The following is a 16,301-nucleotide window of genomic DNA, read 5'->3' as shown; positions in this document are numbered from 1 at the left end:
TCTGGTTATTTATCAGTGTGTGTTTGACAATGAAAAGCTATTATGCAGATTGTACAAAATAATGAACTTCCACTTCATCTAGTGGAAACCTCATTTAAAGATGAACTAAGTGTCTTCATAAGATGAATTGCTTCAGATTGTTTACTAGCACAAATCAATAGAGTCACAGCACCAGCTGTGTGTGGTAGTAATCATCTCTGATAAACTGTAAAGATAACTTGAAGTTTAAAAGTGCTCTGTCATAGAGCTGAGAATTTCTGTGTATTTTCAGTGTGTGCATGCATGTGTGTGTGCTGACTAAAATCAATCTTCATAAAATAAAATAAAAAGTTAGTTTGTGCTTCATAGCTAGTGTCTTTGCTAATCTAAACATTGTAAACTGTTTACCATTTTTGATAATAAGTTGTAATGTACTCAATAGCACTTTTGATGTAAAGAATATTTAAGACAATCACTAAGTGGACAGTAGTAGTTCATGCACTAACTCTGGAGAGTGATTTTTTTTTAAATTCAGACCACTGTTTGCAAGGTCAGTAAGATTATATATAGTCAAATTCAAGAAGACAATAGGGGTGACAGTTCACTATTTCATTCAGTCAATAAAATTGGAGTACTTTGTCAATGTTATACTTATCTTGGAACCAGAGCATATTTTCCCATCAATATGAAAAGACACATTATTACAATGATCCACATCTACATCTATGTCTATACCCTGCAAATCACTATGAAGTGCATGACTGGAGGTATTGTAACTGTTACTAGGGCTGCTTCCTGTTTACTCCATGTAAGGAGTGTGGAAAGAATGGTTGTTCAAATGCCTCTCTGCATGCTGTAATTAGCTTGATCTTGTCCTCATGGTCCCTGTTGAAGTGATATGTAAGTGGTTGTAACAGGGATTATCATAGTGACAGTTTTGTGGACAACTGGATTTCAGTGTGTTGTAAAATTTTCAAGAAAACTTTACCAGGTAATTACTTCAAATAATTAAACCATGGTACCAGATGCTAAGATCTAATTTCACTTCCTGTTGGACGTTTCAGTAGTATGAAGACCTACAAGTAATGGAGACTCAATTCCCTCACTCATCAAAACTGGATGAAAGTGCAGTTTTCAAAAGTGTAACATAATGCAAACAATTCTGTAACTATATTGCACTAAAGATAATCTCCTTCCTTTGCTCTGGTGTTGCAATTGTTTACGAAATTGATACAGGTTACTGGCTTCAAGTAGGCTAAGTGTCCAGCAACTGTTCTAAAATGACAAAATAATTTACTGGGCATTAGTCTTTCCTTTTCCAATCAATATTACATAATAAAACCCATTTGGCATTGGAAAACTGAATGGAATGACTTCTACAAATACACACTCTTTTTAACTAATGTGATTAGATTGTTTTGAAGGTCTCAAATGAGATCCTTCATTCTGCAAGGTTGGCAGATGGATGGAGGATTGCCTGAGTGATCCCTTCCTCTTCAATTTTTGTAACTTAGCCCCCCCCCCCCCCTCCTCTCAGAGGAAGGAACTCCTATTCCTGAAAGCTAGGGTACTGTTGTGTACTTCTGTATGCACCTATTGGTAGCATTAATATTTTGACTCCTGATGGTGAATACTGGTCACCAATTCTCTCAAAATATTCTCAATGCAGTTTCTGTATTTACAAAAGCACATGAAACTTTGTAGTTAATATTTAGGATTCTGATAGGTTTACTTTTGCTTATCAAATATTGTTAAGCAGTCCTTTCAAGGAGACACACAACTTAGTTTACTTAGTATTCTGTACATTTTATCCAACATAAGACATAACAGTATTCAGAGAGGAAATAAAGATAAGCATTTGGTTCGAGTTAATACTTCATTAAAGCATTAAATGTTCAAAAAGTAACAACACTGTTACACCTCCACATTACCAATATTAACATTTTGCCCTTGAATTCAGATATGTAATTGTTAAGTGTACTAATGTCTGTCCTGTACATTCATAATTAGACCAAAAGTTGGTAAAAACCTATTTATTATAAGCAATAAAATATCAGACAAAAAGCTTAGATCTATTTCAGAATTATTACAAAACACTTCCACATTTCTATTACTTTTAGTGTAGGTGAAATTTTATCATGATTTAATTTCAGGCAAGATATATGAAGCAAGAAAATTGCTACTGAGCCTCAAGGAGCCCTCAGTTCATGCTGATATACCAGACTCTTACTTCATCCCTGACGATCATCCAGTATTTGAAGTCAACAGTAGTATGTATACCTGGAAAAAGTTCATTAATCACTGAGTTCACGAAGAACATCACATTAAAATAGTGTAAAATTCATTTTCCAGGTGGAAAAACAGATAGTGAAAAGTATGACACACCACTGCTGATGAACAATAATTACCAGTGTTCACCATGTTCTTCAGGATACAATTCACCATCACTTCCACTGCTCTCGCCAGACCTAGCTAGTCAGGCTACTCCATGGGGATTGTCAACAGTTTTGCCTTCTCTACCGAGCCCATATCTTCCTCCTCATCTGTTGATGCAGCATCCTTCAATTCTCAGCAGCATGTCTTGCAGCAGTGGATATGCCAGTCGGTCAAACAGTCCTTTATCACTTGCCTCGGAATCAAACGCGTGCAAAGGTAGTTGGTAGAAACTGTAAACTATAAGTTTGTTCTCATGTTTTATTACTGCTAGAAACTGTAGACAAATTCAGTAGTTTCAGAATGTTAACAAAAGTAATTGTTTGTTTGAAACATCTTTCAATGTTGCAGCAAATTCTCCACTAAGTCATTCAACTAGTCCAGTAAGAAGTCCTGCAGAGAGCCCAAGAACAAAAAGTTGTTCTCCAGTGCAGGATGACACTCTCACAAATATTTCTGGTAAGTTTGTCACACTTGACCAGTTATGGTCTCTTCAAATTGTACTTCAGAGTGAGTTTGTTCTAAGCATATGTAAAAAATGTATAACTGAAGTAAGAAGAATGAAACAATCTTGTTAGTGACATGTGGGATAGTCATTTTTATTGGTAAAAATATAGGAGTACTTAGTTAAAGACAGTGCAAGAAGTAAAAATAGGCAAAGAACTGTCATACATGCATTTAGGCAGCCATACTGTAGCCTACACATCATACTAACCAGGCTGAGCATCTGTGGGCAGGCAAGTAACTCGTGTACACTCAAAGAACACGTTCAATAGGGCTATACTAGCTGAGCCTCCCTTGAGCAAGCTGGCAAGTGCTCACACATGCCTGTGCCTCATGGGGCAGCTTAAGTGAAAAAAATTCTCTAGAATATTAATTCCCTTATAGAGAGCAGCATTGGAAAATACTGTACATCTCATGTTTCAAAAATACTCTTATTTTCAGTATTTGGCCACTTCAGTGTGGTGGCCACTGCAGCATTCAGGAAATTTTCCCTAAAATTGATGTGTCCCTTACCACTTTCTTTCCATTCAACTAGGGACACTTCTTCAGTGAGATTTTTGATACATTGAAATCTCACTGAAAAAGTGTACTCATTAGTTAAATGTTCTACACAATTTTTTCAAAATAATTTCAGCAGCATATTAACGTTTTGATTTACTATGCACAGTGACAAGAATATACTTAATTCTGTTTAAGAGTTGTTCCACTGGAATGCAATGTACATCAAACCTTATACCATGACCCTTAATAACACCTTCTGTTCCATTACAAATTCGACTAGACACCTTGGATGTGGAACTGGTTAGGAGAGCCAGTTCTGAAATAGCCTTTGGCTAATAAATAACAACATAGGGGCAGATTGTGAACTGTTGAAAAATAATTTTCATAAAATTTATTTGCAGAGCTTTCTTCCTTGGATCATACAATTACTGTAAGTGTTGTCTATGTGATTGTTGAAACTAGACAGCACTGTAATTTATTTCAAATCAGAATGTTTAAGATCTTTTTTGGATAAAAATTGCACACAGTAACTCAAAAGCAGCTCACTAAATGAACAAGATAAATTTCCTATGTGTACTGTCATCTAAGTCCCACACAGATCTCTCTTGCAAAATTTTTAATCTTTCACTATGCAGCTATTGTCAGCCAGGAAACTCTGAAGACAAACCTTGTCTGTACTCACTCTCCACACAATTTCCTCACTCTCCACACAATTTCCTCACTCTCATCTCCCAGAACAGTGTATCCTTCCTCATCCTAAAACTACTACTCTCCTCCATCCCTTCCATCCTATATGTTCCTGGACTACTTTAGATATATAGCCACAAATGTAGTCCACCACTGCTTGACTCTTTTACTGCCACCTATCCTGCCATGCCATCATCAGCGACACAGCTGAACGAGATATAAAATTTAAAATTTTAAAGCCTGTTGACTAATTTATACAAATAACATCCTAGATGTTCACTAAAATGCACAGTAATGCAATGCTCTAAAACATAATTAATAAATTATGAGGGACACGAAATAGACACAGACTGATGTCAAAATGAGTTGGTAGCAGCTTTGTACTTAGAATGGTGTCATTGAGATGAGCTGAGAACAGCTGATAAATAAAAATTGTTTCCTTTACATCAATATTGCATTTAACAATGGTGTGGCCACTTGAAGTTGACACATCAGCTGGAAAATATTCAGTGATACATTTCTTGCTTTCTGAAGGTGAAAAACTGGCTAAGATGTTTCCTTGAATGGCTTTACAGTATGGTGAAAGTTCTGTGACCTACAGAAATTTTTATAAGTGGTCAGAACAGTTCAAAAATAGTCAAACCTCAGTGACTGACAAGCACTGTCCTGGCCAGCCAGTTGCGTTGTCAACCCCTTCACTTCAAACCCACGTTTGTGAAGACTTACATATTACAGATGAACCTACAGCAAAAACAGTTGCAGGCTGAAGTACAGCACGATGAGTACCACATCGGTCCTGAAATTACTTTATATTACATTACATTTATTGTATTCCATGGATCCCTTGGAGAGGAGTCTCTGCGATGTGGAAAGAGTCAGTTTTTTCCTACTCAGATACATGGATATGTAAAATTCTAGTGCAGACAAAGCTATGAGCTATAATCCTTGTGAAGATATTCATAAATGGAATAAGAGTTGGCCAGCAGGAAGTTCGTTAATTCTCTCTGAAATCGATATTTATCACTTACAAGACCTTTGATACGCTCTGATAAGTTCTTGAATTTGAGTACCCATGTATTTGACTACTTTTTGTACTAATGTTAAGCTTTTATAGTCCTTATACAGATCGTTTTTGGTTCTAGTATTATCATGTTTTGCACTATTTTGTGTAAAAAGTGACATGTTGGAAATAACACAGGAGATTAATGAGTATGAGAAGTAGTAGTTAGAATACAAAGTTTCTTAAAGAGGTCTCTGTATGATCTAGGACTGACAGCAGATATAATTCTAATGACTCATTTCTGAATTTTGAAAATGTTCTCTTTGTGAGAGGAGTTTCCCAAACAGATAATTCCATGACTCATTAGTGAAAGGAAGTAGGCCGAATAAACTAACTTTTTCATTTTTAAATCGCCTATTTCTGCTATCGTGTGTAGTGCAAATGTAGCTGAACTAAGTCGTTTCATTAAGTCTAGAGTGTGAGTTTTCAAATTTAGGTTGTGGTCAATTTGTTCTGGTAGCCCTAAAAATTTGACACTGTCTACTGCTTCAATTTCATTGTTTGAATATTGTACTTACAGGGTCAGGTATTCTGTGTGAGGTACTAAATGGTATGTACTGGGTCTTGTCAAAATTCAGTGACAATCCATTTGCTGTGAACCACCCATTGATACTCACAAATATTTCATTAGCTGATTGCTCAGCGAGATCACGGGAACTAGTTTCTTATGCCAATACTTTTATTATCTGCAAATAAGACAAAATTGTGACACTGCATATGGAAGGTCATCAACATATAATAGGAACAACAAGGGACCTAAAATAGAGCCCTGGGGCACCCCTTCTCTGATGGTTTCATATTTTGAATGACTTGTTATGTGGTAAGCCTGATACACAAACACAGTTTCTTATTAAAAAGATGAGAACCATGAGCCTGCTACTCCTGTTGTCCCACAATTTTTAAATTTTGTATACAGATATCATGCTTAACATAATTGAAGCTTTAGCCAGATCACAGAATATTCCAAGTGATAATAAATTTCATTTATTGATTCTAATATATCACCTGTAAAAGTGAATATAGCTTGATCAGTTGAAAACCCTTTCTGAAATACAAACTGATCGTGAATGAGAATATTTTTCTGTATTAAGTATTTATAAAGTCTATTGCACATAACCCTTTGAAGCACTTTTCAAAATATTGCCAATAATGAAATGGGATGGAAGTTTTCCACTGATGATTTCTCCTTTTTTTGTGTAATTGTTTGACAATAGCATATTTAAGCCTGTCTGCAAAAGTACGGCTGTGCAGGGATTCATACATAAGTAACTCAGTATGCCACAAAGTTGTGAGGAGCAACTTTTAATAATGGTAGTGCTGATTTAATCATAACCACTGGACCATTTGCTTCTAAGAGAGCTAACAATATTATAAATCTCTTTCAGTGAGGTGGTATATAGTTGAATTTTGTCAAACTTCAGTGGAAATGCATTTTTAAATATTTTAAGTTGTCTTCTGAGGAACTATGCAAACCTAAGTTGTCTGCTAGTGAAAGGATTTTGGAGGTATCTCTAATCAACTCATTATTTACATTTAACATAACTTCATTTGCCTGATTAGTTTTCTGTTTTACTTTTTACTATGTTCCATATAGTTTTTATCTTGTTATTAGAGACATTTATTTTTCTTGGAAATAAATACATTTTGAGGTTCCAATTGCATTGTTTAGAATTTTACGATACAATTTGTAATATGATTTAGCTCTGTAGTCATCATTTTCCCTTGACATTAAATACAATCTTCTTTTTGCTTTGCAAGATACTTTTATTCCATTTGTAATCCAAGGTTTTAAAACATTTAATCTATTTGCTTTGATTACTTTCTTAGGGCAAAGTTTTCAATGTTACCTATGACCATATTACAGAAGCAGTTATATTTTTCATTTATCTTGGGGAATTGTATACGTCTGTATTCCACAAACAGTTTTTTATACTTTGAATTCCTGTTTCATTTATTATTTGTACAGTTTCCCACTTCCTGTTATTAGTTCAATCAGACCCCACTACATTAAATGTAAGCAACTGAGCATGATGATCTGAAAAGCCATTAAATATTGGACTTATACTAAGATTCGCTAGTGTGGTAGTATCTATGAAAATGTTATCAATAGCGGTGCTGCAGGTACCCATAACCCTAGTTGGAAACTGTACTAAGGGAATGAGATTATAAGAAGTTGTAGGAGACTCTAGTATGGATCTTCAGTGACTATCCTATAGAAAGTTTAAATTAAAAACTCCACTTAGTATGAGTTCATTATTTTTAGAAGTTAAGAAATTTAATACTGCATCAAAATGTTTATTGAATAGCTGGAAATTACCAGTTGGAGCTCTGTGTATTGTGACTATAATTATTTTTCTTTTGTGTGTTTCTACTTGTGTGGTACATGCTTCAAAATGCTGATCACTAAATTATTTAAGAATGTCAATGTTTTTATAATTGTAACCCTTTCTAATGTGAGTGACAACTCCTCCTTTCTCCCCCTTTCTCCATCTTAGGTAAGGTAACACAAGGAAACAATACTGAGCCTGTACAGACTTAAAAGAATGCTATGAAAGGGAAGGTGACCCTTTCCTAGATAAGATTTTAGTGTCTGATGAAACTTGGGTTCACCATTTTGAATCATAGCCCAAAAGACAGAGCATGTAATGGAAGCACATTAGCTTGCTTGTCGAAAAGAAATGCAGAATGCAAGCATCAGTGTGAGAAAGTCACGTTGGTTGTGTTTTGGGGTGCTCAAAATGTCATTTGTGCCTATTTGTAAGATCAGCAAACAATAAACAGGGCCTATTACTCAGACATACTCACCAGCAAAGTAAAACTAGCAATGACAGAGAAACGTAGTGAATCTAAAAGGAAGTGTGGGACATTACTACACATCAATGTTCATTCTCACACTGCCCCATGACCCAACAAAATGCAGAAAACATGAGTTACGAGATACTAGCTAATTCTTCCTAAAGTCTGGATTTGGCTCCCTTGGCTTCCCTGTGTTTCCTCCACTCAAGAAGGCATTATGTAGGAAAAATTGCAGCAGCAATGAGGTGGTCAAAGTGTTTCTGGAAAATTGGCTCAAACAAGACTGACACTTCTGCAAAAACTATAAAAAAAATAGTTCATTGTTGGGAGAACTGTGTTAATATTGGTGGGTATTACGTTGAAGTGGTAAAATATCATTTTGTTAAAAACACAGTTTCTTCTACATCAATTTGTGTCTTCACCTTAGTAATAAGGTGCAGTGTATGACCCTTCTGAATTCTGCACAAGTCCTACTTTTACAGCATGAATGTTGGGATAAAGCTAACGAGATTTCTATTTTTGCATGCTATGGTTTTTTAATATATAATTCAGCGCATCAGTGTGATTTCAACCTTTCTCTTGTTGGTTGTACACTACTAAGTACTTTCTGCACCAACTCACAACAGACAGAAATGAACCATCTACAGCTGGATGTTCCTGGTCACATTGTTACATCCACAAGTAACTATTTCTAGGTCTTTCCTATGTGGAAACCACTTCTAAGTGACTTCTAGTTCGGCTAAATGCTGAGTTAAGTGACAGTTTAAAACTTCCCTTGACAATTTTACAGCACTATTACACCAAGACAGATGGTTATTCTGGTAAATCCTTTCACGAGGCAGACTTTCCACCTGAAGGATACAATGCAATCCAGTGCCTAGATTCTAGATTGAAGGAACCTCATGTTACTTTAAACATTTCTACATGAAATACTGTAATTTTACAATATGCAATTAAGAAGTTTGTCCCACATTACAATCCTCCAGCCTGTAATGTCTGTTTAGTCAATTTATGTCTGGACTGACCACTCAATATTTGTGAAGTCACATTTACAAACCAGTTACAGAAACCCAAAAGATCCATACAGTTATGCATGTGTTCTTATATGATGCTGATAGGATCTTAACAACCCAAAGGAATACCGGATGACCAGTAAAGGATTCTACTGGATTTGTGTGTGGCAAAGTCATGCAAAAAAATCATTGCATAATTTATTTGTTGTAGTGTGATGATTTTCAAGTCACTAATACTAGACTTTTAGCTGAGTCTCAGGAGCAACATGAATGAACTCGGAACTGTTGTCTGATACAACTGCTTTCATTTAACAGGATGTGAGCAATGCATTACTGGCCTACACTACAGTAATTAAAGGCACGATTGCCACACTATGTTCTACATCTACATGATTACTCTGCAATTCACATTTAAGTGCTTGGCAGAGGGTTCATCGAACCACAGTCACACTATCTCTCTACCATTCCACTCTCGAACAGTGCACGGGAAAAACTAACACCTAAACCTTCCTGTTCCAGTTCAGGTTTCTCTTATTTTATTTTGATCATCATTCCTACCTATGTAGGTTCAGCTCAACAAAATGTTTTCGCATTCGGAAGAGAAAGTTGGTGACTGAAATTTAGTAAATAGATCTCGCCACAAACGTCTTTGCTTTAATGACTTCCATCCCAACTCGCGTATCATATCTGCCACTCTCTCTCCCCTATTATGTGATAATACAAAACGAGCTGCCCTTTTTTGCACCCTTTCGATGTCCTCCGTCAATCCCACTTGGTAAGGATCCCACACCGCGCAGCAATATTCCAACAGAGGACGAACGAGTGTAGTGTAAGCTGTCTCTTTAGTGGACTTGTTGCATCTTCTAAGTGTCCTGCCAATGAAACGCAACCTTTGGCTCGCCTTCCCCACAGTATTATCTATGTGGTCTTTCCAACTGAAGTTGTTCGTAATTTTTACACCCAGGTACTTAGTTGAATTGACAGCCTTGAGAATTGTACTATTTATCGAGTAATCAAATTCCAACGGATTTCTTTTGGAACTCATGTTGATCACCTCACACTTTTCGTTATTTAGCGTCAACTGGCACCTGCCACACCATACAGCAATCTTTTCTAAATCGCTTTGCAACTGATACTGGTCTTCGGATGACCTTACTAGACGGTAAATTACAGCATCATCTGCGAACAACCTAAGAGAACTGCTCAGATTGTCACCAGGTCATTTATATAGATCACGAACAGCAGAGGTCCCAGGACGCTTCCCTGGGGAACACCTGATATCACTTCAGTTTTACTCGATAATTTGCCATCTATTACTACGAACTGCGACCTTCCTGACAGGAAATCACGAATCCAGTCGCACAACTGAGACGATACCCCATAGGCCCACAGCTTGATTAGAAGTCGCTTGTGAGGAACGGTGTCAAAAGCTTTCCGGAAATCTAGAAATACGGAATCAACCTGAGATCCCCTGTCGATAGCGGCCATTACTTCGTGCGAATAAAGAGCTAGCTGTGTTGCACAAGAATGATGTTTTCTGAAACCATGATTATTACATATCAATAGATGTTCCTTAGAGGTGATTCATAATGTTTGAATACAGTATATGCTCCAAAACCCTACTGCAAACCGACATCAATGATATAGGTCTGTTGTTCGATGGTTTACTCCTATTACCCTTCTTAGACACTGGTGCGACCTGCAAAATTTGCCAATCTGTAGGTACAGATCTATTGGTGAGCAAGTGGTTGTACATGATTGCTAAGTAGGGAGCTATTGTATCAGCGTAATCTGAAAGGAACCTAATCGGTATACAATCTGGACCTGAAGACTTGGCCGTATCATGTGATTTGAGTTGCTTCGCAACCCCTAAGGTATCTACTTCTACGAAACTCATGCTAGCAGCTGTTCGTGTTTCAAATTCTGGAATATTCCATTCGTCTTCCCTGGTGAAGGAATTTCGGAAAACTGCATTCAATAACTCCACTTCAGCGGCACAGTCATCGGTAACAGTACCATCGGCACTGCGCAGCGAAGGTATTGACTGCATCTTGCCACTTGTGTACTTTACATACGACCAGAATTTATTCAGATTTTCTACCAAATTTCAAGACAGTGTTTCGTTGTGGAACCTATTAAAGCCATCTCGCATTGAAGTCCGTGCCAAATTTCACGCGTCTGTAAATTTTAGCCAATCTTCGGGATTTTGCATATGTTCCAGAATAAAGTCTTACAATGACCAAAAAATAGTTGTACACAATACAAAAAGTGATGGAGTGCACATAAATGTAAAGGCTATTACTAAGTATAGTGACACGACAAGCAAGTGAATGCATCATGTTCTTGCTTGACAGTTTATAAAGATGTTTATGAAATATGACACCCTCACAACTGAAAATAGGTGAAAGATGTTTGTTTAGTTTCACAGTAAATAGTGAAAAGTTATTTCACTACAAATGGTTCTTGGTACACTTCCTACCAGTCAGCATCCATTACACTTTCTGGCTTTCTTCAAACTGGCGATACTGTTTGACTGTGGTGGGTGCAGAATCTAGTTCCAAAGAGTGGTGCCCAAGAGTAATTCAACAATTATTTTGGGTTATTAGTGTGCCAAAATTTTCCAAAATTGAGCTTGCAATTCTACTGTTCGAAGGGAGTGCATATACTGCATACAGAGTCTAGCACAGTCTGCATAAACACACATTCGACAAAGCAGCTGGCTTTTCATGTGGACAAATAAAGTGACAAGTTGTGTGCCATTGATGGCTGAGAGACCCAAAGGTGTTCGTGGTGGTGGTGGCGGGAGGAGGATAATTCCCAGTTCAGCACACAGCCTACTACTTTCGAAGCAAGGGGACTGCCAAGCTTAATGTTCACATCTGGCAGGTGGATCACCATAAAGTGTCACATGCCCCCACTGCAGAGAGAACATGAATTCAATCTGGGACACAGGCACAATCAGGCAATGTGGAATTTTATGCCATCATCTCTCCTCCCCTTGCTGTAAAAAAATACGGGCAAGAAAAATTTCATCTACCATAAAGATTCAAACTGGCTTACATTAAAAGAGTACCACTGCAGTGGCACACATCAGTGAGCTCACCTCTGGAAGTGGGTAATAGTGAAGTGAACTGCAGTGCCAGGAATGACCTTCTGACGATGTAAGACAGTTCCAGAGTGACCTCTTTCTTTTTTTTTTACAAAAAAGACCTCAGTCACACTTTCACAGGCTTCCACCAATTCATTCCACTCACAACAACATGGCTTCTCTTCCTCTTATAACAAATGAACAGTGCATTGGGAAGGTGGAGAAAAGGGCCTAAGCAGGGCCTTCCTTTAATGGGTGTGGTACACTGGACTACTATTAGATTTAATGTTAGAGCTTTTTCTGCAAAATGTAACACTCAAATTTTATGTTGATAAAACAAATCGAAAAACATCTATTCATCTGCAGTACTAATTTCTCATTTCTCATCACATTCACCAGGCCGAGTGAGACAGGATAATGATAAACGTAACTCCACCAGGTCATTCATATCAGAAATTGTTTCTGAAGGATGCACATACTCTCATGTTGTATTGTGGCAAAGAGACTTTGTGAGAACTACATTGTATCAGTTTCATGTTGTATTGCGGCAAAGAGACTTTGTGAGAACTACATTGTATCAGTTTGTGGTTTGTTTGTGTCTCACAAGGGACAGTTTTCTAACCAGATACTCAGCCAGAATTTATGTGGACAAGTTGATCCCATTAACAATGAAGATCAAGGTCTACAGAACTTTGAGGTAAATTCGGACACAAGGTCTACCAAAAACCAACACATACCTACTGATACCTACATGCCAAATCATACAACCCTAAGAGCAGGAAAGTGTTCCATCCATGTCACTGCCTGAACAAACTGCATTGATGATACAAACAAGATGAAATAAGAACTGAAAGAGCTGCATAACATTTACTGACCCAACCATTACGACAGTAAAACAATCCAAACACTAACAAACTTAAAAAGGAAATTCTACAGAAAATAAAACAGCAGCTGCTGGTTGTGCACTTATCTTGTATCAAAGGTGTAGGACAAACTGCTCCTCAGAGTGGCATCAAACCAGTTTTCCACAGTGGCTGCAAGTTATTTGGTAGATTCCACTAAGGATCTAGTAAAAGCCTCAGACATTGCAAAACACACACACACACACACACACACACACACACACACACACACACACTATATATATATATATATATATATATATATATATATACACACACACATATTAGTGTAGCAGTCTTTATTGTGCACAGCCTACAACATTTGACAAAGCCAGAGTTCTTGTAAGACAGCTGTAGGTGCCCATACACAAAATTTGAGACACCACTGAAAACCTAAAGCAACCTAACATAGTCACCAGAGAACAAAGCTAGAGGTTCTGAGTATGATGGCTACCAACAAGCTGGGTACAACATGTTGAGTGAGACTGCAGGGAACTTGAACCACTGGACATTGCCATGACATACTAAACATACAGCTGTGGCCAAGTAGTTCTAGGCACTTCAGTCTGGAACCACACTGCTGCTACGGTCGCAGGTTTGAATCCTGCCTCGGGCATGGATGTGTGTGCTGTCCATAGGTTACTTAAGTTTAAGTAGTTCAAAGTCTAGGGGACTGATGACCTCAGATGTTAAGTCCCATAATACTTAGAGCCATTTGAACTAAACATACAGCACATACATATCTTTGCAACTAACAGCAGAAAATGAAAAGCCTTAAAGTTTGCTAATGAGGCACAGTGGGCTGCCAGTTATTAGCAAACAATGTAACCCCCATTGAGTAACACGTACCCCAAACTTAACTCATTCACTCACTCACTACTTTGTGACATCAGTCAATGGTACTTTATGGTCAATAAAATCTAAGAAACTGATCAAGTTCTTTGACATTGCGTGTAAACGTATCGAGACAAACTGATTGCCTGAGTGAACGTTCTTCACTAGCATGCATTTCTCTCTATATTGTGTTTCCTGCTTGCTGTTATCTAGAGGCTGTTGCAGCCCTGGAAGTGGAAAGTCAGTAAATTTTCATTTATCAACTGTGCTGCATTTCTATTAAAGTAATATATATTTTTAATATTGGTTTCTCATTTATGTATTTTGTATTCACTAAAGTAAGCTACTTTAGTGAAAAATGGTTGCTAGTTATTATGGTAGAGGCATGATGCCATGTCAGTAAGAATTTAAAGATAGGAAAAAAATTAACTATCAAATACACAATTTTCAACAATAATTGCTGAATAAACTGACCCCTATTACAATATATGAAGAATAATAATTTTTATGAATTTTATACTTTCCAACAAACATTGCAATAAATTATCAAAGTTAAAAGCATAGCTTAATAATTTTATTGTTTTTAGGGCTTGGAAATGCATTGTTGGATCTAATGGACTGTGCTGATCTCAGGGCATCTAGCTGTGAGAAGAAAAATGTGGAGATTGTAACACAGCAAACAAGTCTCTTTGACTATGACGAGAAAAGAAATATGGCCTTAGAAGGTTTGTTCTATTAAGAGCATTTTTCATCAAATATGATGTATGTAAATATTTATGTATATCATTCATTAGGGCAAACTTGTATTTTTCTAGTCCCATTAGACCTGAATATACCCAAAACTACTAATTTTCTGTAGGAGAGACTAAATCTGTTAGTTTTGACATAATCAATTAAAATGTGAAACTTCCAGGCAGATTAAAACTGTGTGCCAGACTGAGACTGGAACTCGGGATCTTTGCCTTTCATGGGCAAGTGCTCTACCAACTGAGCTAAGCACGACTCGCGCCCTGTCCTCACAGCTTTTCTACCACCAGTACCTCGTCTCCTACTTTCCAAACTTCACAGAAGCTCTCCTGCGAACCTTGAATATCAGTGCACACTCCGCTGCAGAGTGAAAATCTCATTCTGGAATTAGAATGTGTTGGCAGATTATTCAATATTTTGAGTAGGTCAAAGAATATCTGAAGCTAATGCCTTCTATACAATTAATTTTATTGTATGTAGTGAAGCAGGAATTTTTCTAAATATTCTTGTACTTCATGGATTGATTTATTTCTGATGACACAACAGGACAATAATTTGACTCTTGCTAATTATAGCTCAGTTTCTGGACTTCATAAGTAAGGGTGAATTATTCATGAAAAGACTTAACTCATATTCTAAATAGGACAGCATGCATATGAAAGGTGTATTTTTGGAAACTGCTACAGAACTTTGAAGAGTGGCTTCTGCTATGAAAGTTGTTCTTGTGCTCATCTTGTCTGTGTGCTTAGTGGTGGTGATCATAAAGGAAATGCTTAGCCCACAACTGTAGACAGAATTGGTGTCCGTATGAAAGGTATTTGAGTAGATTGCACCAGTGAGGAAGATAGCTTAGTTTCTATAAATCAATTCACCAAAAACAAAGTAAAATTCCATACTGACTTCATAACACCACCCTTGAGTTGTGTTTCAATCAATGAGTCGAGTAGTATTCCTGAAAGACTGAAATATGCAGCAGTAAAACCAATATACAAAAGTGGAGATCAGCAATTAACCTCTAATTATAGCCAAATCTCACTTACTGTCATTATCTCAAGTTTTTGAAGCAGTACCTTGAAACAAAATGAAGACTCTTGTTTCTGAAAATCATCTTACAGTTTGGCTTCTGTGAAGGCTTCTTTGCTGAGGATGCAACATACAATCTCACAAGCTCAATTTTAGTAGAAATAAACAACAAAAATTAGACTGACATTTTCTGTGATGCTGTCAAGATCCTAAAACTCTATAGATCTCTCAATACTGCTAGGGAAGCTAAAACAGTATGGCATTAAAGGTCTTTTCCTTGCTAGGATAGTCACATCTTAACAACACAAGAGAGCTGATCACATTGTCAAATGAAACAGTTGGAATAAGATTAAACCCAGAATAGGACCAGCGTTCAATTTTTGCACTCCTGTTCTTGGTCTACATAAATGATTCATTAAGGATATTGGAGGCCTCTTCAGAACCTGTAATGTTGTGCAATGATAAAAGTACATAACGTGATTACTCTGCTATTCACAGTGCCTGGCAGAGGGTACAATGAACCACCTTAAAGCTGTCTCTCTACCGTTCCACTCTCGAACAGTGTGTGGGGAAAAACAAGCATTTAAATTTTTCTGTGCAAGCCCTGATTTCTCTTATTTTATCACGATGATCCATTCTCTCTATGTAAGTGGGTGCCAACAGAATGTTTTCGCAATGGGAAGAGAAAACTGGTGATTGAAATTTCATGAGAAGATCCTATTGCAATGAAAATG

General features: G+C 37.1%; 1 protein-coding gene across 1 annotated transcript in view; it reads left to right on the top strand.

Annotated features, from left to right (window-relative positions):
* LOC124775999 (protein bicaudal C homolog 1-A) overlaps positions 1-16,301 on the top strand; it is a 135,932-nt gene that overhangs the window by 97,827 nt on the left and 21,804 nt on the right. The window contains 4 exon segments of the mRNA XM_047250840.1: positions 2,133-2,249; positions 2,332-2,580; positions 2,764-2,871; positions 14,385-14,522. Coding sequence (XP_047106796.1) covers positions 2,133-2,249; positions 2,332-2,580; positions 2,764-2,871; positions 14,385-14,522 — 612 coding nt within the window.

Source organism: Schistocerca piceifrons, chromosome 2, assembly GCF_021461385.2.
Source record: "Schistocerca piceifrons isolate TAMUIC-IGC-003096 chromosome 2, iqSchPice1.1, whole genome shotgun sequence".
Classification (NCBI taxonomy): Eukaryota; Metazoa; Arthropoda; class Insecta; order Orthoptera; family Acrididae; genus Schistocerca; species Schistocerca piceifrons.
This window is presented reverse-complemented; position numbering and strand designations above follow the sequence as displayed.